Source organism: Atractosteus spatula, chromosome 7, assembly GCF_055471065.1.
Source record: "Atractosteus spatula isolate fAtrSpa1 chromosome 7, fAtrSpa1.hap1, whole genome shotgun sequence".
NCBI classification, from domain to species: Eukaryota; Metazoa; Chordata; class Actinopteri; order Semionotiformes; family Lepisosteidae; genus Atractosteus; species Atractosteus spatula.
This window is the reverse complement of record NC_142712.1, coordinates 15,847,205-15,871,758: the sequence shown is the minus strand read 5'-3', so window position 1 is coordinate 15,871,758 and position 24,554 is coordinate 15,847,205. Positions and strand designations below refer to the sequence as shown.

At 37.0% G+C, this 24,554-nt stretch overlaps 1 protein-coding gene across 2 annotated transcripts in view; it reads left to right on the top strand.

Annotated features, from left to right (window-relative positions):
• LOC148830638 (stAR-related lipid transfer protein 13-like) overlaps positions 1–24,554 on the top strand; it is a 125,542-nt gene that overhangs the window by 56,800 nt on the left and 44,188 nt on the right. The window contains exon 1 of one of the 2 annotated variants that reach the window (XM_088921368.1): positions 19,112–19,468. The exons of the other annotated variant lie outside the window; for it this stretch is intronic. Within the exon in view, the coding sequence (XP_088777494.1) occupies positions 19,306–19,468 (163 nt within the window). The 5' untranslated portion in view covers positions 19,112–19,305. Of the gene's footprint in view, positions 1–19,111; positions 19,469–24,554 lie in introns of those variants that run through there. 2 annotated transcript variants of the gene reach the window in all.

Sequence of the window (24,554 nt, the reverse complement as noted above, 5' to 3'; positions counted from 1 at the left end):
TTTGTCTTTTAGCTTCTGCAGTCTCTCATATATTATTTTATAAATTGGTCTAATAGAGGACTGTACCTATTCTAAAAACATTACCCTGCTAAGGAAGTAGACTTGCACTGTTATTTATCTTTGCTTAACCACTATACACAGTAATTATGCTATAATTTGTATTAAAAAGATCAACGTTTTTTCAAGAAAGAAAACATACAATTTGATATTACACACTGGCATCTACTCAGAGTAGGTTCCTATTGTTCTAATAAGAACCATTTGAAAGTTTAAGATGTACAGTATTATTTTATTTTTATTTTTGAAGATACTGTACAAGTAGTCTAACAAGAGCACACAAAAATACATGACACTTATTACAAAGTCAGATACATTTCTTAACTTTGAATTGTATTTCCTGTGATGTTTCCCAGGGACAGTGCATTAATCTGTTATGCCAAAGAACCAGAACACATGTTACTTACCTTTCAGTAAACATCTTCAGTGCTATTTCACTGCTATTTAGTGAAATGTTTTTTTTTCCAATTATTATACACTTAACCAAGTAATCCAAAAAAAATCAACAACCAAAACCAGTGTAATATTTGACAGTTTACGTTTTTACAGAAATCAGTGTTTTCAAATTGGGTTTTTTTAACCGATATTGCTTACATTTAGTCTGCACTCAAATAATGTGATGACTAATGAGAAAGAGTAAAGATGTCCTTCCAGCTCAAACTTACTAAAGTATGTTACAAAATGAAGGATTGGCATAAGTAATTGGCCCATCTAACCCATTTGATAGTTAGTAACTAACTGATGCAAGAATTTCTTCTAGCCATTTCTTGAAGGAATCTAGGGTATCAGCTTGAATACATGGCTGGGTATTTCTTATACATGAACTTCAGTTGTTTGGCTTAGAAGGAAAAACATTACAGTACAGCCAGAATTCAGAATAAACAACAAGTAAATAAATTGCTTGGCCTAATGTCGCCTAATGGAACATATTTCTCAGGGGAAAACATGATGAACACATCTGCAATCTGCATTTATTTCCACTTCAAAAGAAATATTTACCGCCTGTGTGGCTTCTCTGGAAAAGTCTAAACACTTCTTGGGATTCTGTGATCTGAAATGTATAACATGAGCTTCTTAGAGTTGCTCGCTCCATCATGTGATGCAAGGCTGACAGCAGTAGTTCCCTCAGTCTGTGATTGGCTCTGGCCTGCTTCTAGTCAAAGAATTTCATGAAATTAGAAGGGAGAGATTTCTTGAACAGCAGTTCAGATCATCCCTGTCTACCTCTGTCAATTGAAAATAAAGAGAAAGAAATTAAGATCTGTAGTTGCTAAGACCTTTAATTATACTGAGAACAATATGACAATACAGTATGTGGGTAGCAGAGACACTGGGAAGAATTAAAATATCTTTTTCATTGCTAAATCTCTGCGGCTCTAGTATTTCTTGGTATAAAAGGAGATGGACACTACTCATTCAACTGGCTGGGGTAAATCAACAACTGAGTGAGCATTCCTAGAGCGATTCCTGTTTTCTTTTAGTCTATCAACTATTGTTTCCTGACTTAATGTTTCTGCAAAAGAGACAGGGGTTGAGACTGAACTGTGTATCGGTGCCATCAGGAGCAATGCAGGAGAATGCATAAGAACAGCAGATAAATGGACCACCACTCTTGGGTACCTATAGAGGTGTTTCTTTTTTATCTTAGTCACATTTGTATTCATGTTTAGGGTATTAATCGTGTTTAAGGCTTTTTAGTATGCAAGTACCCTTTCTGATTTATTCTTACAGTATAGTATGGTCATGATATCAGGACTTACCTCTTGTGATTGTACATTCATATCTCCAGCAGGTATGCTGAGAAATACAGGGGCCTTAAGGATGTAGATATATGAGCTGAATTATTGAATTATCACTCTACATATCCTTTCAAAGACTCCAAAGACTAATTTATTACTAATGTATACTGTATGAGACTCCCATCAGTGTGATTTTTTTTCTATAAGCAGTGATCTGGGCATAGCTTACATTAAGGCAGCCACATAATGTAACACCCCTGCACATCCTAAAAATATCCCAAATATCCAGCAATATACAGTATCCATGAAAAAGAAGAGCAGTATTTTTGGGATACCTAAAAAGTAATTACTATAGTGCTCAGCCTTTGTTTTATACAGAAATGTTAAATCTCTCTTGTTACCTCAGCTCCACTCCTACTTATTCAAGCTTTAATGAGCTTCTTGGTACTGAAAGAGCCTTAGGAGGTTGTGACACATTGACGCGGTTATTTCTCTTAATGTATGTACATTACTGAATGTACTAAGGTGTTCAGATTATAGCCATTGTGCCATTAGTTAATTCTTCTTTTTCAAATTACGTGGGATAAGATTTCCACTGGAGAGTATCACAGTGGAAAGAAGAAATACTGACAGAAATGCTTTCAGAAATCCACTGTTTACACTCACTCAGTCCTGGCTGAAACCTAAGTTCAAAATGGACTTAACAGGTTCCTACCGTCTTTTGTGATTTATATTATTATAATAATTTCTGATGATAGTATTGACTTGTATATTAGTTATGGATATTTTTCCATGAGAAACCTGGGTTAGAAACACTAACATTTTGTAGTGTAGAATTGAAAAACCGAATATGATACCATAGCCGAAACAAACGTCCTCTGGCCCACACAGTATTTTATGACTGGATATTTCACAGGAGTACTGGAAAACATCCTCCAAGCCTTAAGGGAGATGACATTTCAAGACCAGGAAAACTGTAGGAGGAGAAAAAATTAAACAAAATCTCAAACCATAAAGGGCTTTGTGAAGCCCAGTTCAGGAATGTGTCTACAAAATGAACTGTGGTGCTATGTGATTGAATGAGACAGGTTTCTCAGACAGAACACCTGAGTGTGCACTTGGGTGCTGTGCAAAAAGACTTTAACAAGTGAGACTGAAAATAGAAACCTGCTCGTAGACAGTAAAAGCTGTCAGTATGTGACCAGGCATGAGTGCTGCTGCAAATTATTCAGCTCTGTACTTAAAAAGGCTCTTTAGAAGTGAATATGGTATTTAGGGGCATCATCTATATCAACAGGGGGTGCAAAAAAGGAGTTGATAATCTCCTTTTTAAGCATCTGCAGCTGATACGGGAATTCTGTCAAAAGCACTATTTCTTCACCAGAGCATTGTGAAGTATTGTGAGCAGTTGTGTTTTAACCTGTAAACCTTTAAACCTTTACACTTTAACCACAAGCCCATCTCTTCCTGGTTTCACCCTTGCGATCCTTGCGACCCTTGCTCTTTGTAGGCCTACACCGATCATGATAAAACATCTGTGTGGGAAGGGTACTAAATGAGATGGATCCAGGGAGGAAAATAAAACTTCTGTAACATTCAGATGCATAACATTCTCCTCACTCATTCCAAAACTTCCAAGTTCCCTGCTTATGCATTGTGTAAATGCTAAAATATCTTCTTTTCTTTAAATTATGCACATATTGAAGTGGCATGTTTAGTTAAGGCGCAAGTTAGTGTCTGTGTTTGTTGTCCTAAATGTTGAGTTCAGCCCACTGAACCTCAGTGGTGTTTTTGTTGTATTTGTGGGTGGACACAGCCCAAGAGAATCTGGAAAACAATGTACACTTCTGAGAGGAAGAATGTCCCCAAAGAATGAATGTTGAATATGTATGTCGATAGTTGTGCAGCCACAGGAAAACAAAAATGTGGCTCAGTGAACACCAGGATGAAAATCTAATTTCATCTGTCTAGAAGATAACCAGACCTTGACCAAGTCTAGAAAAATAAATGTACTGTATTTAAGTGTGTGCTTGTTGTTGAAAATGTCTGATAAATTATACATAGAAAAATGTTATTTTAGCTGTTCTGCCAAGTGTTAATTTATTGTGGGAAAGTTGCCCGTACTTGTGAATCATGCACATCATTACCCCATCAGTCTATACACTAAATACATGAAATGATTAATTAAACAAATGTCACCTGCATGGATGGTAAAAGAAAACATAAGCCCCTGCATATATTTTCACATGTAGGTTAAAAGTCGACAGCTGCTTTAATCTCTAAATCAAGGACATCAAACATGCCGTCAGAACAATGTGTGAATTAATAAACTGCTAAAAGTGAAAACAGAGAAAAGTGAATTGCTTGCTTCTCACCTGTTCCCTTAGGAGCACTATAGGAATAATCCTTGAAATGTCACTTACTGTAGTCACGTCAAACTATAGCACTAAAATACGCTAGCAAGGGGCTATATATCACTAGCAAGGGATCTTCCAAACCAAAGAGTTCATACAGTACATTCATGCAGGCACTCTCACATTTCATTATCCTCTTACCACAGTCACAAGCAGACCAGAAGGAGTTTCCCATTTGCTGCTCATCTTACAAGAGCATCCTGTACATTTGTTTTAGTCAAGATCAGGCTATCTTGCAAGCCAGTTCAGCTTGATAATGCTTGTTACATTTCAGGGGATGTTGTTGAGTAGCCTGCTACAGTACCTGCTCCTAGCTATGAGTCTTTTGCAGTGAAGTGATACAACCCTGCAGTCTTTTACAGTAGGTTCTGACAATCCACATGAGCAGTCACATGATGTTATTGCATCGCCCTGATAAGGACCATACAGAGCATTAGTCATCTTATATGTTTGATTGTGATACAGTTTTGATATGCATATCCTCAAAACATCTAGTCTAAGAGTTTTATGAGTGTTTTATTGTGAGATTATCATCTCCATATTGGATTTCTTAAAGCCACATTTCACATCCACATGTTTAATAATGACACATGCAGCATCGTAATTTCTTCCCACTTTTTCAACCTAATTGTCAGTGCCCATGTTTTTTGTTTGTGATTATAGCGCTTTATCATCTTGTTTCTTCTGATGAGGTAATGCAGCATGCAGATCAACCATTTCATGAGCAGGAAAGTCTAGATGTTAATACTTTGGCTTGTTATATTTATTCATATAAATGAATATGTAAAGTATAAATGGCTTTATTTAAGGGTAGACATAATAATGTGATGAAACATCACAAACGCTGTGTATCTCAGTGTTTCTCTTCTCTAAAATTGTGTATGAATGCTGATACTGACATATTCCATTTTAGCGTTTGCATGTCTATGTTTATTAAACCTAGCACACAACTGTGATTTTGTCATCAAATTTATATAATGTACAAGAGGCACTTCATTTCAGGTCAACTTTCAGAGCTTTTTTGTTGCAAAAAAATATTTGTTTTAAATAACAGTATAGGTGATTTTATCATGAAAAATGATGTTAAGGTTTCCTGCTTTTTTGTACTGTTTAAATCAGCTCAAAACTTTCATTTACAGTAGGATTATACAGTACATGTTAACTGGAAAAGACCAAACCATTTTCGACAAGTAATGAAAAACCACAGGTAACTTAAAAAATAAACAGTACTACAGTAAATTAGTATAGCAATAGAAAGACACCACTGAGACAATTTTAGTAACTACATGATGCCATATTTTAATTTATGACACAAAATTTCCATTACCCTTTTACATTGCCTTAATGTTATGATTTGAAAGTACTCAGTGTCGTCTTGGGGTTTGCATTTTTAGTAGTCTTGACTGACAGAAAGTACTTCTTCCAGAAGTAAGAAAGCGGTGTAGGCAGAGGCATGCAGTCCTCCTAGGATATGGATATGGTTAACCAGCTCCTGACCTGGGATGAGGCGTTTTTTCTGCAATTCCCAAGCGAGGGAAATTTTTAGCCTTGACCTTTCAACTATGACATATAAACAGAGGAGTCAATGACTTCAGGAACATTCCCACTGCTCCGACTGATCTTTCTCTCAACCCCCCTCGTCTCTTTTCTTTTCTCATCCTTGACTGTCTTCTAGCTTGGCAGATGAGACCTTGTTATTGTTAATATTCAGATACCCGTCCAAAACTGATCTTGAAGTAGGACTTTCCCCCTTCTCAAGAAGAGCAAGAGTGTCACAGCTTTGTTACTCTATACAAACCTTAAAACACCCTATTAGGAAATAAGGAGGATATTAAATTCAACTTGCTGTGTTTTGGTTGCCAATGCTTCAGTGTGTTTTCTGGGAGCTAATTTTGCAGAAAGGTCATTAGTTGCCATGTATATTCTTCTCTCCAGTCTTAGTGAATATAATCCTAGCTGTTTTATGTCAATATTACTGATTACCCTTTCCTGAAGCAAGTTTTGGGGACCTTCTTACTGTATGCTTTAGATATCGCTGCTTCTTCATCTGATTAAAATCTGTGAAAGCATGCCTATGCCTAAGCAATCTACTATAAAGAGTGTCAGAGCACCACTACTAAGTGTATGCACTTAGAAAAGGAAGGGTAATTCAGTAAACAGCCTGCTACTTGCCTGCCTGGCCATTCATCACTTCAGGCTGATTTTAATTAAGTTTGTTTGTAATGATCACACTTGTCATATTTGTCAGTACGCAGTTAATTTTGCGGGTGTCTAGGAAGAAAACAAATTACTTCCAGAGTGCTGCTTTTTTACCCAATAAAATAAAATTAGAGCTAATGTATGATTAATGAAGGTTTTTGAAATGCCAAGAGGCCATCCACCCTTAATATATTCAGCATACTAATCCTAGAATCAATAATAGTTGTGTCTTCATGTTTTCAAGCTTCTGCATTTTTTAATGTTGATATATGGTCACTGGCCAAATTAGGAATATTAGGCACCCATGTTATAAATAAGAAGCTAGCCTTCCGCAAATGACTAGAACAGCTATATACTGTACTGTCCATGTAGTATGTATTCCAGAAGCTTTTGAAATGTTTGCAGCACTATCCCATGTTGTCCCTTGTAGAAGGATCACTTTCTGTTGAAGTTTTAGTCGCACTGCATTTCAATAAGAGAATGGGGATTTTCTTTTTGTTCTGAACAGGATGGAAATCTGTCTCAAGATCTTCAAGCTTTCCAGACATTATCTGCTAATATAATTTTCCTTTAGCTAGGGATTTGTAATGTTTTGGCTGGAGAGTGTCAACACAGAAACTCTTAATTCTGAAGTTTAATTTCAAATTAAACACTCATTACATTGAAAGGATATATGCTTTAATTGTAGGATGCTTTAGACCTTTGTAGGTAATTATTAGTCTTCATTAAAGGTAGAGGCTTTTGAAAATTAGTTTTGCTCCAAATGTTTGTTGTTGGCAGGTTTAAACTTTCCTTAAACACAAAGGTGTTGTGTGGATGTTCCTTTTTAGTTCTTGTGTCTTCATCAAGGTGTGAATGTTTCATAGGGCGTTTAAGAGAACAAGTGAAAGAAACTTGAACACAAAACTCTTGGTCCTCAGAGCAAACAAAGAAATGTCAGTGCAGGAATTTTACTTACTCCATTCTGAGACTCCAGTAGGTTACCTGCCACCTCCTGTAAGCTGCATTACACCAGCCACAAAGTAAAGCAGTTATAAACTTTTTAGTGGTTTATAATTTTAATGTTTTCAGACATCCAGGCAGTGTCACATGGTCCTTTTTACATCAAAGAAGTCCTATGTACTGTATGATAACCTGTTCTCATTTCTCAATACCAGTACTTTAACTGCCAATTATTAACAGTAAAAGAAGTTACATGAATGCCTTTGTGATTAAAAATTTGCACTTCATTCATTGAGTAGTTTCTGAATCATGAAAAGGTTATGATGACATAATTCTAGTTTTGATTTTAGTAGCTAGCCTGCTGAACAAATGCTAAGAACGTTTTACAGTATGTTAAGTTTAAAAAATACAAGCTAGTTAAAGACAGCATTTCTATTTAAAAATTGTCTCGGGAGGGCAAATGAAATATCTGTAATAACTCAGTTTATATTCAGTGGTCAGTAGGTCACTGACCTCTTGATCTTAGACTGGACAGCTGCAAAGTTAGTAGTATTTTCTTTTGAGTGCCAACAGACATGAGGTGAAAGTAAATACTGAAAATAAAATATTTTATATTGATTTATGCGTACTTTTTAAACTGCCATCACATATTCACAGAACTAAGGTCCCCACGAAAAAGTGAGTTTTCATAGAACATAATCCACAATATCACATGTTATGATATGAATAATGCAGATGTGTCTTATACCTTTAAACATATCATTGTATCGGTGTTTATATTTTTAGTGAAGGACAATAGCTGAACAAGGACTGTAGTTTGTAAATATTAAGATACTCGCTATCTGAACGAAGAATAGCACGAATACAAATATCTGTAACGTTTTTTGTTTGCAGACAATAAAAAACAATCCAGAGTTTTTGTAAACAAACAATCTTTTGCTTGTCAAGCATAAACAGGTTTTCTTTGACTTGCCGTTATGGGAAGGCGAGAGTGAGCGAGAGAGAGAGAGCCCCCAGCGCTCTGCAAATGTAACATGCCGAAGTGGAAACTTCAAACAGCTGCACATCTGGTCCAAGCCTAGACGTGTACAGCGAGGTCCTGCTCAAGGGACGCTGTCCGTCTGTTTTGCGGAGGACAGAGTGAAAAATCCATCAAAACCTGGAGGAGGCTTTCGCAGAGTTATGCGTTTGTTTTCCGACGAGAGCTATTTTGTGTCCCACGCACTGCAAGGTGACGCGGCTCTGTGATTCAGGTGGAGTGGCAGTATTTGCGATACGAGTTACGCAGTGGACGAATAGCGTATTTTGGGTGCAAAGGGGAGATCGTTATGATTCCGGATTTACGATGACAACGAAGCGAAAGTCTACGAAACTCCAGTTGAGGCGATCTTTAAGTGAACAGTTGAGAGATTCCACGTCAAAGGCTTGGGATTTATTGTGGAAAAATGTCAGAGAAAAACGACTCGCAGGTCAGTACCACTGTAAAACAAACCATGCAGTCCAATTGATCGGCTCACTGCTCTGGCATTGGAAAACAAAATCTACTTTTTACTTTGCATTTACTTTATTCTGTGGAGAGATTTTTGTTGGGAAAAGAGTGGACTATATGATATAATACTACCTAATGCATTTAGCATCTAGCTGTCATCTGTAAAGTAGAAATTTAGACCGTTTCCTTCTCAAAAGTGCGAATAAGAAAAAAAATCATCTCTTTACCCTTGCCTTGTTTAACTTTCTGTGATTACAGCATTTACTAACTTTCATAAAGTTTAAGTACTCAATTTGATTAAATAATTTGTTTAATCATATTGATGACGCTAAGATTTAAAAGATCCATCTTAAATAACATGCATATTTTAATTTGCCAAATGAAATATCAGCATTGCATTTCCTCTTTGGCGAACCCGGTTTGAGAACAACTCGCATTACACCGCTGACGAAATTGTCCTCAGGAGTGAGCCAATATTTGCCCATTTGTTTATGTTTAAAATAATTATTTAAAAACAGCTGGCTCTTACTCACATTTTTTCAAGTGTTTAACATTATTGCAAACACGCTTTAATTGGAGGAGACAATACTTTAGGTTGAATAGCTATTTTTCAAAAGTTGGCTTTTTCCAACTGCGGGTTGTCACTGAGTTGTGACTGGGCATGACAAGTACAAAATAATAAAGGTGCTCTTCTATTAAAATACTATTATTATTATTATGTTACGTCCAAGTATACAAAGAGGTTTAAAGCTTACATTTCGTTTAATTGTATTATATTTTCGATTACTTACAATAAAAATATTTAATTATTTGTATTTAAAGTATGTACATTTTATGGATTCGTTCCAAAAGTCAGTAATTTCATTTATTTAGATAGGAACCTAAAATCTGAGTATGTTGAAAGGCTGAAATGGTCTTGTTGTCTGAGCAGCAGAGCATCGTGTCCGTTTGGAGTGCAATCAGAGCGCAGTAGAGATGGACATGCAGACAGACATATGAGCCGTCTCTTCCCCTAAAGCACGGTACTATGCAGTAATTTAAACCTGATTTGCTTAAGACTCAGCTGCCTAAGATGTCATTGCAATACCGCTCGGCAATTTCTAGTAGTGTTTTAAAAAAGGCAACGTAAGACGGTTTGGCTGTAGTTGACAGTGACTCTGGCGATGTCAGATGGTGATGACAACCAACACATTGTCACATGGAAGAACGTCATTATGAGACTTTGAGAGCTATCAGAATTTTTGTTGTAAGCTGTAAAATGTTTGATTTTCGTAATGTTTTTGAAGTCTTAAGAGGCCAGTAATGTTTTATGAGTCAAAGTGATGGTAATTGCAGGAACATTAGCTTTCACAGTGCAAGGAAATCAATCAATATTGGCATTTTAGATGGAACGTATACCGCTAGGAATAAACGTAAAGTAAGAAAATATGTTTACAAAGTGTCGCAACCGGTGACACAATCTGTTGTTTTTTTTCAGAAATGATGGTACAGGCACCCAGCGTTTGTGATGTTTTTCATGTGTTTTGTCCCTTACAAAAACGTAATTGAGCTCATTCATTGCTCATGGGGGTAGTGGAAGAAAAGGTCGTCATCTCTCTTTGACTGTTTTTGGTCGAATACTTTCAGTGTATTGCCTGTCTGCTTATATTCTCCTCAAGTCCAGTTTATTTTTTTCTCTTGCCGTTCGACACGTATTGCAGATTGTTTTCATTTGTACGTTGTTGTTAGTGTAACAAATTTTATTAAACTGAATTTTCACAACAGTCCTTCAAGGATCAGCAAACGTGCCTCTACCTATTGCAAACCACTCTTTTCGAGCTGAAATCGGATCTGTCTTTTTAATAATTTGCTTACACCCCCACATATTTTGGTATGTACAGACGGTACAGATGTACAGACGTACTGTATAAACATATACAAACATGTATATGTTTTAGTAGTAGGTGCTGCATGTTAATATGCTTCATTTGATGAAAGATAAATGCTTTGTTTTTCCAGTTATTTGAAAAGGCAGCTGTGCCGCCCTTTCCAGATTTGCTCCCAGCGCTTTTCAATTACTGGGCCACCATGTATTTTTGTACTGTAGCTGTGTATTAGGATTTGTCATTTTTTGCTCAATTTGCTGTAAATTGCCACTAGGTGTCAGTCAATTCAAGATACTGCATATACGCTCTCCTGTTTTTTTTTCTGCCGTTATATAGAGGCTGAATAATATTTAGTTTACTTGGCAAATATCATCATGTTTTATTTGTAATCCGTGGTATGCATAATAAAAATCTTTTGTAGAAAATGGATTATGATGAACAGAAATAAATTTGCATCAGTCTGTTTTCAAAGTACTACATTTTATGAGTCATTAAAGTGATACTGTATCCTGTTTTAAAGTAATGAGCCGGGCATACTACACAATGAAAACAAAAGGCATAGAAAAGTGTATGATTATTAGTTTTTTAATATTACATATTAATTAATATAATATAAACTTCTTATATAATACTTCTTGCTCGATGACCTTCCAATCCTGGCAGATTGAAGGTAAGACACTGATTAGGATAAAAATGAAAATGCACAACCCACAGTCGTAACAACAGTAAAACAGGTTGTTATTTGCCAGCTGCAGACCGTATTGTTAGGATTGCTGACATATTAATCCCACATTCTATTCCATATATGTATTCCAGTTATGTGCTATGGCTCTGGCAACTAACCCAAGACCTTGTGCTGATGTTTACATGCACATAAAACACTGCAGGGCCTTATTTGGGTAGCATAATTATAGCTGAACGATACAAAGGAGTTGGCAGGAGAGTTGGGCACAACCCTATCTTAAATATCCATTAATGGCTTCTTTTTCATTTGAACTACTTTCCAATAGTGCAGGTTTTCTGAATCCTGTTCACTACCATCTATCACCTGATTTCGAATGTTATATCTCCCGATGGATTTTAAAAAGTAAGGCCTGTGTGTGGGTGTTACATTTTTGTAGCAAACAATAATGTAGCCGCATGTACATTATAAATGTATTACATTAATTTTTAATGTATTACATTAAAAATAAATGGTTGCCTGCTAGATTTGCCAATTAGTTGGACCGGTGGGGACAGGTATGTGAAAACGCACGTACTCATTACAAATTGAGCATGTCCCTGCTGCTGAGGTCATTAACATGGCATTCAGAATGAAGTGTAATGAACAACAATCTTTTGCATATGGAGGGAGACCTCTCCTATTATTAAACTTTTAAAAATATGATTTCTGTGGCTTAACGGCAGGTGAATCACTAAAAGTATATTCTGTGATTGTGGCCATAATCCACAGGGAGAGCATTAACTTGGAATGAATGAAGGTTCAGGGAGTCAAGAAGTTAATGCTGTAGATGAAGTGGGTGGGCGGCATGGTTGCACCATGGATAGCGTTGAAGCCATGCAACACTGGGGCCCTGGGTTCAATTCCTGGTCTCCTGTCTGCTTGGAGTTTGTATGTTCTCCCCATGTTCACGTGGGTTTCCTCCAGGAACTTTGGTTTCCTCCTACAGTCCATAAATATTCTAGTAGGTTAATTGGCTTCTGGGAAAAATGGCCCTGAGTGAGTGTGTGCTTTTGTGTCAGTGTTTGTGTCTGTGTGCAGTGGACTTGCCCTGCAGTGGACTGGTGGACTGGTGTCTCGTCCAGGGTGTATCATGTGATGTGCCCATTGCTTGCTGGGATAGATTGCTCGAGCTTCCCCGCAACCCTGTAGTGGATAAAACACTTAGAAAATGGATGGATGGATAAAGACATGAGGGTAGCACAGTGGTATATCCAGGCACCTCCATGTTCAGTATAGTATTGGATGCAAAATCGAATTCACATTTATCTTGGAGGAAAATTAGGAGAGAAAGTGTGCAGCTTTTTTTTTTTTTCCAGAGTTTAATGGATGTTTGGAAAAAGTAATCATACTATGTTGTATGTATACCATAAGTCATGCTATGCTTTCTTTTGAATCGTGCAGGAGCGTTCCTAAGCAAAGTCCTAAAATCTGCGAGCTGTAAAAGAACTGGAAAGACATCAAAGAGCATTTTTCCTTTTCATGTTTGCAGCTTTTGTTTAAGTAATCAGCTCCGGTGCTAGTTAACTGAAAAGTGCAATTGTTGCTCAGTAGAATTTTTTAGTGTTAAAGGGGAACTGCAGTCCCGATTTCTCAGACTGGTTCTTAAATCTTGGTAACAAAATAATTAATTGATGGCATTGGAAAAATGTTTCCGAATTAAGGATGAAATTTGAAAATTGAAAGTCCTGTATGGTCACCATGTTGTCGCAAAATGCTAGTCCTGCCACGGGTGAGAGCGAGAGTTCACCAGAATTGTGATGTAAAATGGCCCTTCCTGCTCACTAGTCACTGTAATGACTAATGTAATGCGGTGTATGAGTGAATGAGTACAGGTTGTGCAAGCTGACATTTTGCTGCAATGTGATTCGCGTTAATAAGTAGTATTTGTCTACAAAACCATTGTGAAGTCGAGAGCAATATTGCACTCCTTTCTAACTCTGAAATATAAAAATAGCATTGCAGTTCTCCTTTTAAAGACGGAAAAACAATAATAGCTGATGAGAACAGAGTAAACCATTTTTCTCTTTTATTACTGGAGGGAATATTTTCACCTCTTAGAAGGTGCCTCACCATGTTGTGTCAATGGAGTTTTTAACCTGAGCAGTGTTTGGATGACAGCTGATGATGTATCTCAGGAGCAGCTGCTACATTTAGGTCAGGCTCTGTACTTTTCACAAAAGCTTTCTTCCAGTGCTTTGAGTGTAGGCTGTAATAGCCTACAGTATTTTCCACTGTGTTGTTGATGTGCAGGATGTGGTACTTAATAAATGAAAATAAATTACATAAATATCCCTCCCAGTATATAACATAATGTATGCCAGTTTAAAAGAACTTTTGTTTAAAAAGCTATCAGCTATAATTGTAGTGCTATTCTAAATTATTCTGAATTGCCTTTTTTGCTTAGAAGAAACAGTGCGTTTTTAGTAGACATTTCCAGTACGGGTTCTTTACACATTAAAAGGGAGATATTTCACTGCAGTTTTTGCTTTAGAACTAAATTTGGGCCCGTTTTTCTTCCAAAAATAAACATAAAGTTTTACAATTAAAAAAATCGTAAGATAAATATTTATAAAAGTAAAAAGGTATTGGCTTAAGATAAAACTAAGCTGTTTCAAAGTACACAGGATACAGACCAGCATAAAGAACAAGACTCATTTATTACACCATGAGTGCCAAGATAAATACCCCAAGCTCCACCCCAGCTCCTCCTGATTGGCAGGTAAGATTCCATTTAAGGTCTCAGGGTCTATAACCTGGCATAAATAGCTGAACAACAAAGAACAAGGACAAAACACATCCACAACAGGTAATACGCTTACAAATTCAGACACAGCTAATATACCCATTAACAGTACAGGGTCACAATAACAAAATGGAAATGCATGAATATACTGGCCTTCATTTTCATTCCAAAATGATGGTCATAAATACAGAAACAAAGATTATGTATAATGTACAACTTACATCGTTGAACATTATGTATAATACTGTATCTCTCTATTCAGTTGTCAATGAACATTAGAAGAACTACAAACAAATAGAGGTCATTCAATGGACATTAGAAGAACTACAAACAAATAGAGGTCATTCAACACATTTGCCTAACTACTGTGGATATTAATAGTTTATAGATCTGATAATCTCCTTCCTTGAAAGATTCCTGAGAAAGAGCATTTTCTCGCCAGCAATTCAATGAGCTACATGTTATTTTTTAAATGTACTGTAGGTGCTCCACAGATGTAAACAAAGAACAAGGAACATATTTGCTTCACCCAAAATGGTTGACTGTTTTAAACATTGTGGGAGCTATGAAAATTGCGGGTCTTTTTTACCGAAGGCAGAAAGCTCAGATAGCCTCCACACTCTTGCCCTCAACAAGAGCCAGCATTTCAATGTGCGCAGAGGGAGTAGTGGTGAGGAGCTGCAGTGGGGCATTGCACTGAAGGATGACATTACAAATCGTGATTAAGTGGCTGTGAGTTGAGTTATTTGTAATGCTTTTAACAAAAAAACATGAGGCTATAAAAGCAATACATCTGACAGCCACTTCTGACCTTCCCCATGGCAGGAAGACAGTGTAGCTTCAGTCATCACAAATTGTCCAGTGACACTCCGTGAGTCATTTGCTATGCTGAATCCTGAAGCTGTTTCTAGTGGGTGCCAGCATATCTTTCGCTCACATTGCTACCTCTGCTGCCTCATATAAAATATTTTTTTTTCTGTAACAGCTTTATCCTGAAAATAGTTAGAAAGAGACTAACCTGACAAATACAAGGCAAGAGCAGGGCAAGCAAGTCTGGATGGAATGCCAGTCCATGACAGGACACGCACACACGCGCGAGGGAGTGATGTTTAAGAGATGCTAATCAATCTCAACAGCATGTCTTTGAACAATGGGACCAGAGCACCGAAAGAAAAGTCATGCGGACACAGGATGAACGCACAAACTCCACACAAACGTCATCACAGGCCAGAACTGGACCCAGGACCTGAGAGCAGTGAGGCAGGTTTGCTGACGGTCATGCCACTGTACCAACCCTAATTGTATGTGTAGATAAATATCCTGTTAAACTACTCCTGTTAAACCCCCTGTCATTTCCCAGCTTTTAACCTATGTGACGATAAATTACCTAAAATATACAATTACAATCACAATTAGAAGGGGAATTAGAGGAAGCCTGAAAGTCCTAAGGTACTTCGATCATGTGTGCCAAGCACCTCCTGAGTAATAAAAAGCAGACAAGTTATGTATAACCACTTGTTTGTGTAATGGTGTGGCAGATCACCACTCTATATCAGGAGTCAGATCTACAAAAACATGTTATTTTCAACAAAACAGGAACTATATTATTCATGCTGAATCCCTGGCTATATACTGCAATATAATAATATTTAGCATCGCTTTGGTAAATCTTGCTGAAATGTGTCAGTGATTTATATCACAGTGTCAGTGTCAGTGATTGGCATTCTCAAGCTATTTTCATACTTGTTTACCCAACATAGTTTTGTCTATCAGCTTACAAAAATCTGAGGCATGGTTTTTATTGTTGGACATATTACCCTGGTCTCTATATAAAGATACTGTGCTTGTTAGGACAGGCCTGACTTAGAAGAGTTTCACTGCACAATAGCTACAGTACTCCAAGAACAGTACAATCACGTCCTGTTTGTACAGCAGTGACTTTGTCTTATTTTCTCTTCCATAGCTCATCTAAACATAAGTAACAAAAAGGGTGTTTGGGGGAATTATGAACATATTCCCTTCTCTACTGGGTAAATAACAAGCATGCTCTTTTATTTACTGTATGTTTTAGATACAAGCTTCTTAATTAATGGGAGTAAGAAACAGTGTTTCATGGACTCCATTTAGAATTAAGACAAATTAAGAACAGACTTATCTTTCAGGTGTAGTTCCAAAGGGAGGAAGAACTCAGCTCTACAATTCTCTACAGTTCTCTCGTAGTCTGGTAGACCCATAAAGCTCCCTTTGCAGGCTTGTGGAATGTGAGTGGGCATGGCCAGTGGCTCTGGTTGTCCTGAAAACTGCTAATAAGCTAGTGTCAGTCCTAAAAGTCCCATGGTGTTTAATAAGGAAACCAGAAGTGAAAGAATAATCATACATGCAGCCTCACAATGAAAATGTTAGATTCTTTAAAGCCTTATACTTGGAGAGAGTGGTAACGTGTATTTCTCTTTTTTTTTTACATTATGAAACTTTAAGGGAGTAGAGGTCTAAAATAACAAACCAGACCTGACTCAGAATCATCATCGTTCCTGCCTGATCCGCAATACACCACCTTGTAATAAAACGTGATACAACCTACGTTAAAGGGGTTTTCTCATACTTACTGCAGTGCTCACGACAGATCTTGATAACTAGTTAAACAATGCTTATTGTCACAAAAAAGAGGTGGTGGAGTCACCTACTTACAGGTAAGTCATTTTAACTAGTGTATAGAGTTGTATTGTAGCCAGTGGCACAATTTTGCTGAATGTAAACATTTTTGCTATTTATTTTATAGCTATTTTGTCTATAAATTACTATTTGACCAATGGACCAACTTGACCTGGTCCAGTCTCCAGTTCAGGTAAACGTTCATGTTCACTGAAGACTTGTTTCATCCCTGCGAAGATTTTTATGTACACATTTGTCTCTAATCTACTGTAGAAGGGTGATTCATGGCAACAGTATGTATGTAATTGTAATGAATCTAGGACTTTACAAAATTGACATTGGACTGCATATTGAGTTAAAAAAACATTCTTTGAGGGTATTTTTAGGTGTGTTCACGTTGCTTAACTGCTTCATACCTGTAAATTGTTGCCTACCTTATTTTCACCAAGTAATCTCCTCACTGCAAGCATATATATATTTCCACTTTTTTGATCAATAAGAAATGTGTGAATTATAATTTTAGATGAGGTGGAGTATATGCCATATTAGTCTCAATGTAATGCGAGTATTGTTGCACCTCAGATGCAGTGCGGACTAATTAAGCATGACCAAGTGGGAACGGGCGTTTTTATTTACATTAGGTGTTCAAGCTACACTTGTACTGTAGCAGGGATCCGGCCCATCAGTATATAAGCCCATGCCTCTAGAATAACTAGAAACTGTTTTTCTTCAGAGCTTTTCTGTGTGTGAAAGGGCCTTTGCTAGACAGGCTAGAGTTTTGATTGCAAGCTGAAACAGTACCACCCCATACCTGAGCTAACAATTTTCAAATGCAAACAGCTTTACAAAAACACGACTGCCAGCCTGGGGAAACAAGGGGGGTGTTTATTTAAAATGACCAGCATTAGACCGAAGCCTGCCATTGAATTGTGGCCTTTGTTTGTTTCACCTAGAGGAGCACAGCAGCTGGGGATCAGTGGAAGATTGCTGTTTATTTAGGTCACATGCCTGCCTGTTCTGTTCAGAGGCATTGCAAGGTTCCTACACTTTAAAATTCAACAATGTGATACATAGTATTTTGGAAAAGGTGTTTTGGATACATGTTTTATTCTTTATTCTGTACTTTACACTGAGCACTATTACACTGAACAGTCCAACGTACATGAAAGAGCACAATTTCATACATTGTTATGAGAATAAAAAGATGTTAACAGTATAAAAATCTGCATTTACTGTACCGAATAAATCATCACCTGCAGACTTCAATCTGAATTTACATTATGCCATTTTGTTTTTCTTTAAACTCATTGGGGATTTTTAAGTTAAGTTTAAAAAGATGTTAGTTTTTAAAAGGTCAGCATTTTAGGGATTTTAAAAGGTAGCGTTTGTAGATTGTCATTGGGCCCAAATTGAATGCCTTCATGGACTAAATAGTAGGGTTTTTGAAGGGTATTGCGGGGACAGAGGACAGAGATAAAACTTGTGTAAATGGGAGAATGACTGTACAAACTCCACACTAATAGGAGCTTAAATCTGAAATTGAAAAATCCCAGGAAACTGGTGCCTATGAGGGATCAGTGCCAACCACCAAATCACTGTGCTTCCCTGGAGGAAATCCGGATTCTTTTGTCCAGTTTATCAAATTAAAATTGAGATTGAGCTTTATTGGCATGGCCAATGAATAGCAGTGTTGCCACAACAGAAATTATTAACCCAATCTGCTCACCCTTCTGATATAAGCACTGTGCTTTCTTTCTGTGAGTCTTAGGTCAGTGGACCCTGGTGTGAAGAAGATAATTGTAGGAACTGATCTGAAAGCATAGGAATGGTAAAGCTGGTAAATGTTATCTGTGTTAGTTATTCGGAAACTCAGGGCTGCCTCTTTTGTGTAAACCACTATTAGTCTTTAGATTGGATTTTTTAACTTAGAAGGAGGACAATCTACAGTATCTATTAAATAGCCTTAATTATTTGTTTGACTGAGCCTCTGAAATTACGATGAAAATGATTAGCATTCCGCCTCAGCACTTCGCACTGTAATGAGCAGCAGTGTGAATTCCTTAGTGACGAGCCCAGAAAACTTGGCACCTGACTGTAGCATTACAGCGCTCAGGCTGTTTCTGCGCTGGGTGGGTCTTAGGAGTGATGTTTTTTCTAACCCTCCCATCTCTCTGCCTCATTGCTTAGTCAGTTCGGAGGCATGCCTTTGGTATTTATATTTCCCTCCAGCCCGGGGAGAATTGACAACAGTTCGAGAGACTTTGGCTTTGGCTCAGGCAGGTGGGCAGTGCATTCTTTGCCTTTGTGTCATTGGTCTGCCCTGGTCACGTGACAGAGCACCGAAGAGTGAACTGTTGGCACTCCTCCTAAGACCAGACTCTCCACCTTATTTCACTCTTGTTGTTTTGCTTCTGTCTCAACCGTTTATTACTGTGGACCAGCCACTCCAAGAACACAAGAAGGAGAAGGGGAGCTACAGAGATGTTTAGGGAGCCCCCTGAGTCACCGGGCAAGATGTGTTTGAGCAGCATGCCCCCTGAAAGCCAGGACATGTACCTCAGGTTTGACCACCGCAGAAAACGCTCAGGCTATAGACTCAGCAGGATAATAGCAAGACAGCAACTTCTGAAGAAGATTGCTCAAGGTACGAGTCTTTCATCACATCAAGGGAAACTACTGTTTACTTACTTATCTTTTTACTTCTGTCTCCCAATCTGTTGTAACCGTTTTGATAGTTGAGTTGTTATACGACTTGTTTTTAAACATTAGACATTTAAACATTACAAGTACTGTACCTTCTCATTTTAAAATTATATAGGCATGTTAATATGGTTTGACTGATGTAAGTGTTGTGAAATATTTTTAACTTGTTTCTACTGTGCAGCTGTGTAGGCATAAGGAGATCGGAGGCAGCAGTTTCTTATAATGCACTGTGTCCTTAAAAAGTTAGATCCAAAAGTAGTTGGTGAGCAGCATTTAGGAATTAGTATATAAAACATTTTTCTTTCAGTCATTAGGTTTTGTTAAAACTCAGTCTAATAAACTGCATTTCACCTTGTTCTGAGTACTTTTGTGAAATCACCAAGCTACATGTTTCACCCAGAGTTGGTATGTGATGCTGAAACGTTAAAAGAAGCAAATGTGCAGATTAAGTAAAAATGCTGGAGCACAGTGTTTGGAAAAAAAACTTTGGAATTTGAGTACCAGGAGAAGGAAATAAACAGCCATTCATTTACAATAATTTTATTCCCGCTTCATTATTTTTCTTGAAGTACTACAATAGCACTGGTACAATGGTAAAAAAAAAATTCACCTTAGATTTACCGACAAGGTTTTTCCTAGACTTGAGATTTTCTACATTTTGCTGTTACAGTTGTTCTTTTGCTGGGACTTAAAAATCTTTGTTTAAAATACTATAAATTCATATTTACAGCATGTACTGTTCAATCTGTCCTAAAACAGAATTTAGGCAAGCTGGTGGTTATGTTACATTTTCACAATCTATTATTAGTTAGGTGTTCCCAGTGCTCACAAAGAAAGTGAGTGTCTAGGCAGTGTTCATATAAATCCTTCCAGCATTTGTGTGAGCATCTTTGGTAAGAAAATAGGCACAATGCTTTATTAATACAAACTTAAGACAGAACAAATGTAATATTTATATGTCCTTTGTTACTAGGGTACTTGGAAATTTTCTTTAAAAATCAGCAAGAGGGGTAAAATAACAGTAAAGATTTGCCTTTCTGCTGCAGTGTCAAGTTTTTTGATGCTGCAGCTCATGCCTTAAAAAGCATTGTTTTCTCAAACATTCTTCTAAGAAACAAAAATTTGGATCTTCTTCGCATATTCTCTGCCAGGTCAAGTAAATTGGCTGAATTAATTTAAATAGGCTGCTGAAATCATTTGTGAAGTGCTTTAACAGACTTTTACAAGTACTGTAATCATTATAAGATTATTTCAGTGGAAAAGTGATTCAGACTGCAAATGTTCTATCTTTAGTTCTGTAAATACTAAATATCTGTACATACTGTAGCTGTGTGTATGATAACCTGAGTAATGGTGCAGGAGTGTAACACTACTCATGTAACATTGGCTTTGGGCGACTTTCCGTATTACTAATGACATTCCATACCCTGAAGAAACGCCTGGACGCGCCTGGGCTGGTCTCTCACTCAGAGTGGCACCTGCTGAGTTTCAGACAGCACATGTTTCTTCAGGCCATGGGCAGATCATGGAAATGAATAAGGGAAAAGCACTATCTTTAGCTGCCTGTGGGGTAATACTGCAGTGGTTCAAAGAGTGACCATGCTACAAATTCTCGTGCCTTATGGTGTAAGAATTTGGTATCTTGATTTGGTGTGTTAAGAGCAGACTTACTTGGACTTGTTTTTTTCACACCTTTCTGTAAAACGTTATTATTAGTGGTGTATTATTACTTAAAGAATAGTGGCAGTCAGTACAGTGTTTTGACTACATACACTTCTCTTGTGCAAAATATCAAAATTTAAAATAATAATTATGAACTAAAATCCCACAAAAAATCTTTAGCTTGTACTTTTTTTCAGTTTCCTGCTTAATTCTACTTTGTAAAATCATCATTTAATGGGTAAAAGGCAAAAAACATTTTTAGCTTTATCTCAAACATCGTATTCATTAATTCAGACTTTTTATCAAAAGACTGTAAAAAATTAATCAAATTTTCACAAATGGTATGTCCTCCCTGTGTTTGTTTGGGGTCCAAAAACATACTGGTGGGTTGATTGTTTTCTGGGAAAATTGGCCCTGGTGTTTCTGTGTCTGTGTTTGTCCTGCTGTGGACTGGCGTCCCATCCAGGGTGTATCCTGCCATGTACCAGATACTGGGATAGGCTCTGGCTTCCCTGCGACCTGAATTCGAAGAAGCAGTTAGAAAATGGATGGATGGAACAATACTGTATACTTACACATATTCTAAGTAGAAGTCATATATGAATTATATTTTATGTATACAAAGATACTTGTGCTTACATCCTTGTAATGCATGTTTCCGATTCATGCTTCTTGTAGATATTTTCATTCACGTGTTCAGAGGTTTCAATATTTCTTTGACACTGGACGTGCAGATTGAAGCACACTGCATGCTGCTCGTTAGAAGTAATGAATGAGGCAGCTCATTTATCTGCAGCTATGGAAAGGAGGAGGCATGTAGGATCTTGTAATCATTTTTTGCATGCTTTACAGCTTCCCTGGTTCATTTGTCAGCAAAAAAGACTGTACGAAAACAGTATAATGCTGGTTTAAAAGCAAAGAGACAAGACAAGGGATTGTCTATAATTCTTTGACTTTGGAGGCTGCTGGCAGTGAATACTGATGCAGTATTATACGTATAGTGTAGTTTTTCACTATACAGAGTTATACAGCATTGACCTTCTTGTTTTCCAACTTCTTTAACATACAGTATACAGAGTTTCAATCTGCATCCACAGTTTGGCACATGAGAATGAGGAAGTGCTTCTTAATTATACCATGCACTGTTCTTTATTCCTACAGTTACAAAGCAAAAATGATACTGTGAAGAAAGCATTATTTTAAGTAAATAAATGGTATCTCAGTGTATTCTATGGAAATCAATAATTCTTAACATGTTTCCATTTTTGAACTGCAGATTGTTTTTGCACTTTCCCAGTAGCATTACTTTATCATTAGATTAATGATGTTGAGCAGTGCAGAAATATGAAAGCTCACAGATCAAAGTAAGTAACCAAATGTTTTATATTTCGTGTGGTTATCATTTAACTACAAAGCCTATGCAGAAATTCTTTATAAACCTGTATAGTGTTTACTGGAAATGCTCAAGGATATCATGATTTCCAGTAATTTTACTTTTTAACTTAAGTACTATTATTCCTTTTTAAGGCATGCAGTGTTTCTGTTGGTGCTTAAACTTCTTCTCACTGTCCACACCACAGCAGATATATGGTGTTTGAAATCGGACCAGTGTGAAGGTACTCTATAAGTAATCTTTCTTTCACAACGTTGTATATAAAACAGAATTTTTTGTGTTTTCTTACTAGTATTTTCTATGAAAAACAAAGAAAAGACGTGAGAATTGTACTGTGTATCTAGGTAAAGCTTTATACAGTTTTCTCTGCTTGTCACTGTATTTTTAATTCTTGCCCTCTATATTCTGTGTGAATAGCTACAATCTGTTGTGCTTTTGTATAGACAACAGCTGTTGTGTAGACCTGTTCAGTACTTAAAGTCTGATGCTGCTTTTAAAAATGTATTTTGGGCTCTATGCTCTTAGTCTCGTAACTGCTATCAATAGAAGGAGCTCAGTGTAATGGAATGCATGTTAACAGTGTGTTGCCTTATACTGGTATTATTGTGGTAGGAAGAGAGTTTATTAAGTGAATCTTAATATAATTATTAATATAAATACTGTACAAATAGCATAGCAATGGCAACAATTTGGTTTTATTATGAATCCTCAAATTTTCTCTTCTCCTCATCTTTGGAGCTGTTTTGTAAGACGTCTGTCATGAAAAAAAATGAATACAAAGACGTTCCTCATCGGTTACATTTGTATTATGCATTAGTGAAGTAAGCCCTCACCAAAACTGAGAAGAGCTATCCCTGCATTCCAGCTTCTGTGGTATGTTGACTTACCAAAGCGAAAGTGAATTGGTTAGTCATGTTCTGTTTCATTGCAACTCCCTGTGAGTGCAGGAGAAGTGTGGCATTGCTTTCAGTTGACTCCAGATGGAAGGCAATGTGTTTAGAAAAGAGAGGTATCTCATTCCTTTGCTTTCCAGTATCTTTAAGATGGAGGGTTTTTCATGGGGGTATAAGTGAGGTATAGAGCTAGGAATAGGAAATGGTCTCTGCTATTTTCTTGTTTCAAATCAGTCAGACTTAGCAAGACAATAACTCTCAAACGGTGTCAGAAGTTGTAAAAGTGAATTTATAAAGCCCATACAGTGTTTCCCTTGCTTTGTCTAGTTTTTTTTTTCAGGGGGTTATGTTCTGCATCACTGTTTCACAAAAGGAGTGTGTTTAGTCAGACGTAAAAGGATGTTAAGATGTGATCACTTGATCTGTAATAGTCTGGTATCACAAGCCCAGCAAGTGTTGTGTAGAGGAATAGAAAAAACTTCAAAATGCATGGTATTCTATCTTGGTTAATATAAACCATATTTGCTCCGTCCTCTCTTATTATTTGTGTGAAGGTTTGGGAACAGGAAATCTCACTGGTCCTTTGGGACATGTATTTGTGTAACAGATCATCTGGTCATGCTAGTACCAGATCTTCACCAGCCCTCTGTATATTCAGCTACAAAATAAGCATTTTTTAATGGTTTAAGAGAAAAGATGCAATATTGGCATGCACAAATCAAACCTTTATAGAAGGCATTTTACATTTGTCCCATAGAAATATACATTTATCGTTTAATGGAAGGTTTAAGTTTTTGCTTTTAAATGGTTACAATCTTGTTGTGGACTAGATGTTTGACACATCAGAAGTCTCCTGCCTGAAGTTACAGGTGTTGCTACGAAGGATTGTTTTGATTCTGTTCAAGAATGCTATGCAGTTATACTGTTATACTTAATGATGTTCAGTATGACGTTAAATCTGCTAATCTGCTCAAAATGAACAGGGCAGTCTCAGTTTAAGACAGTGATTAAGTCCTAATGATATTAGCATAAAACAGGTATTCCACAGAGTGGGAAGGTTTAATCAATCAATTGAAGTA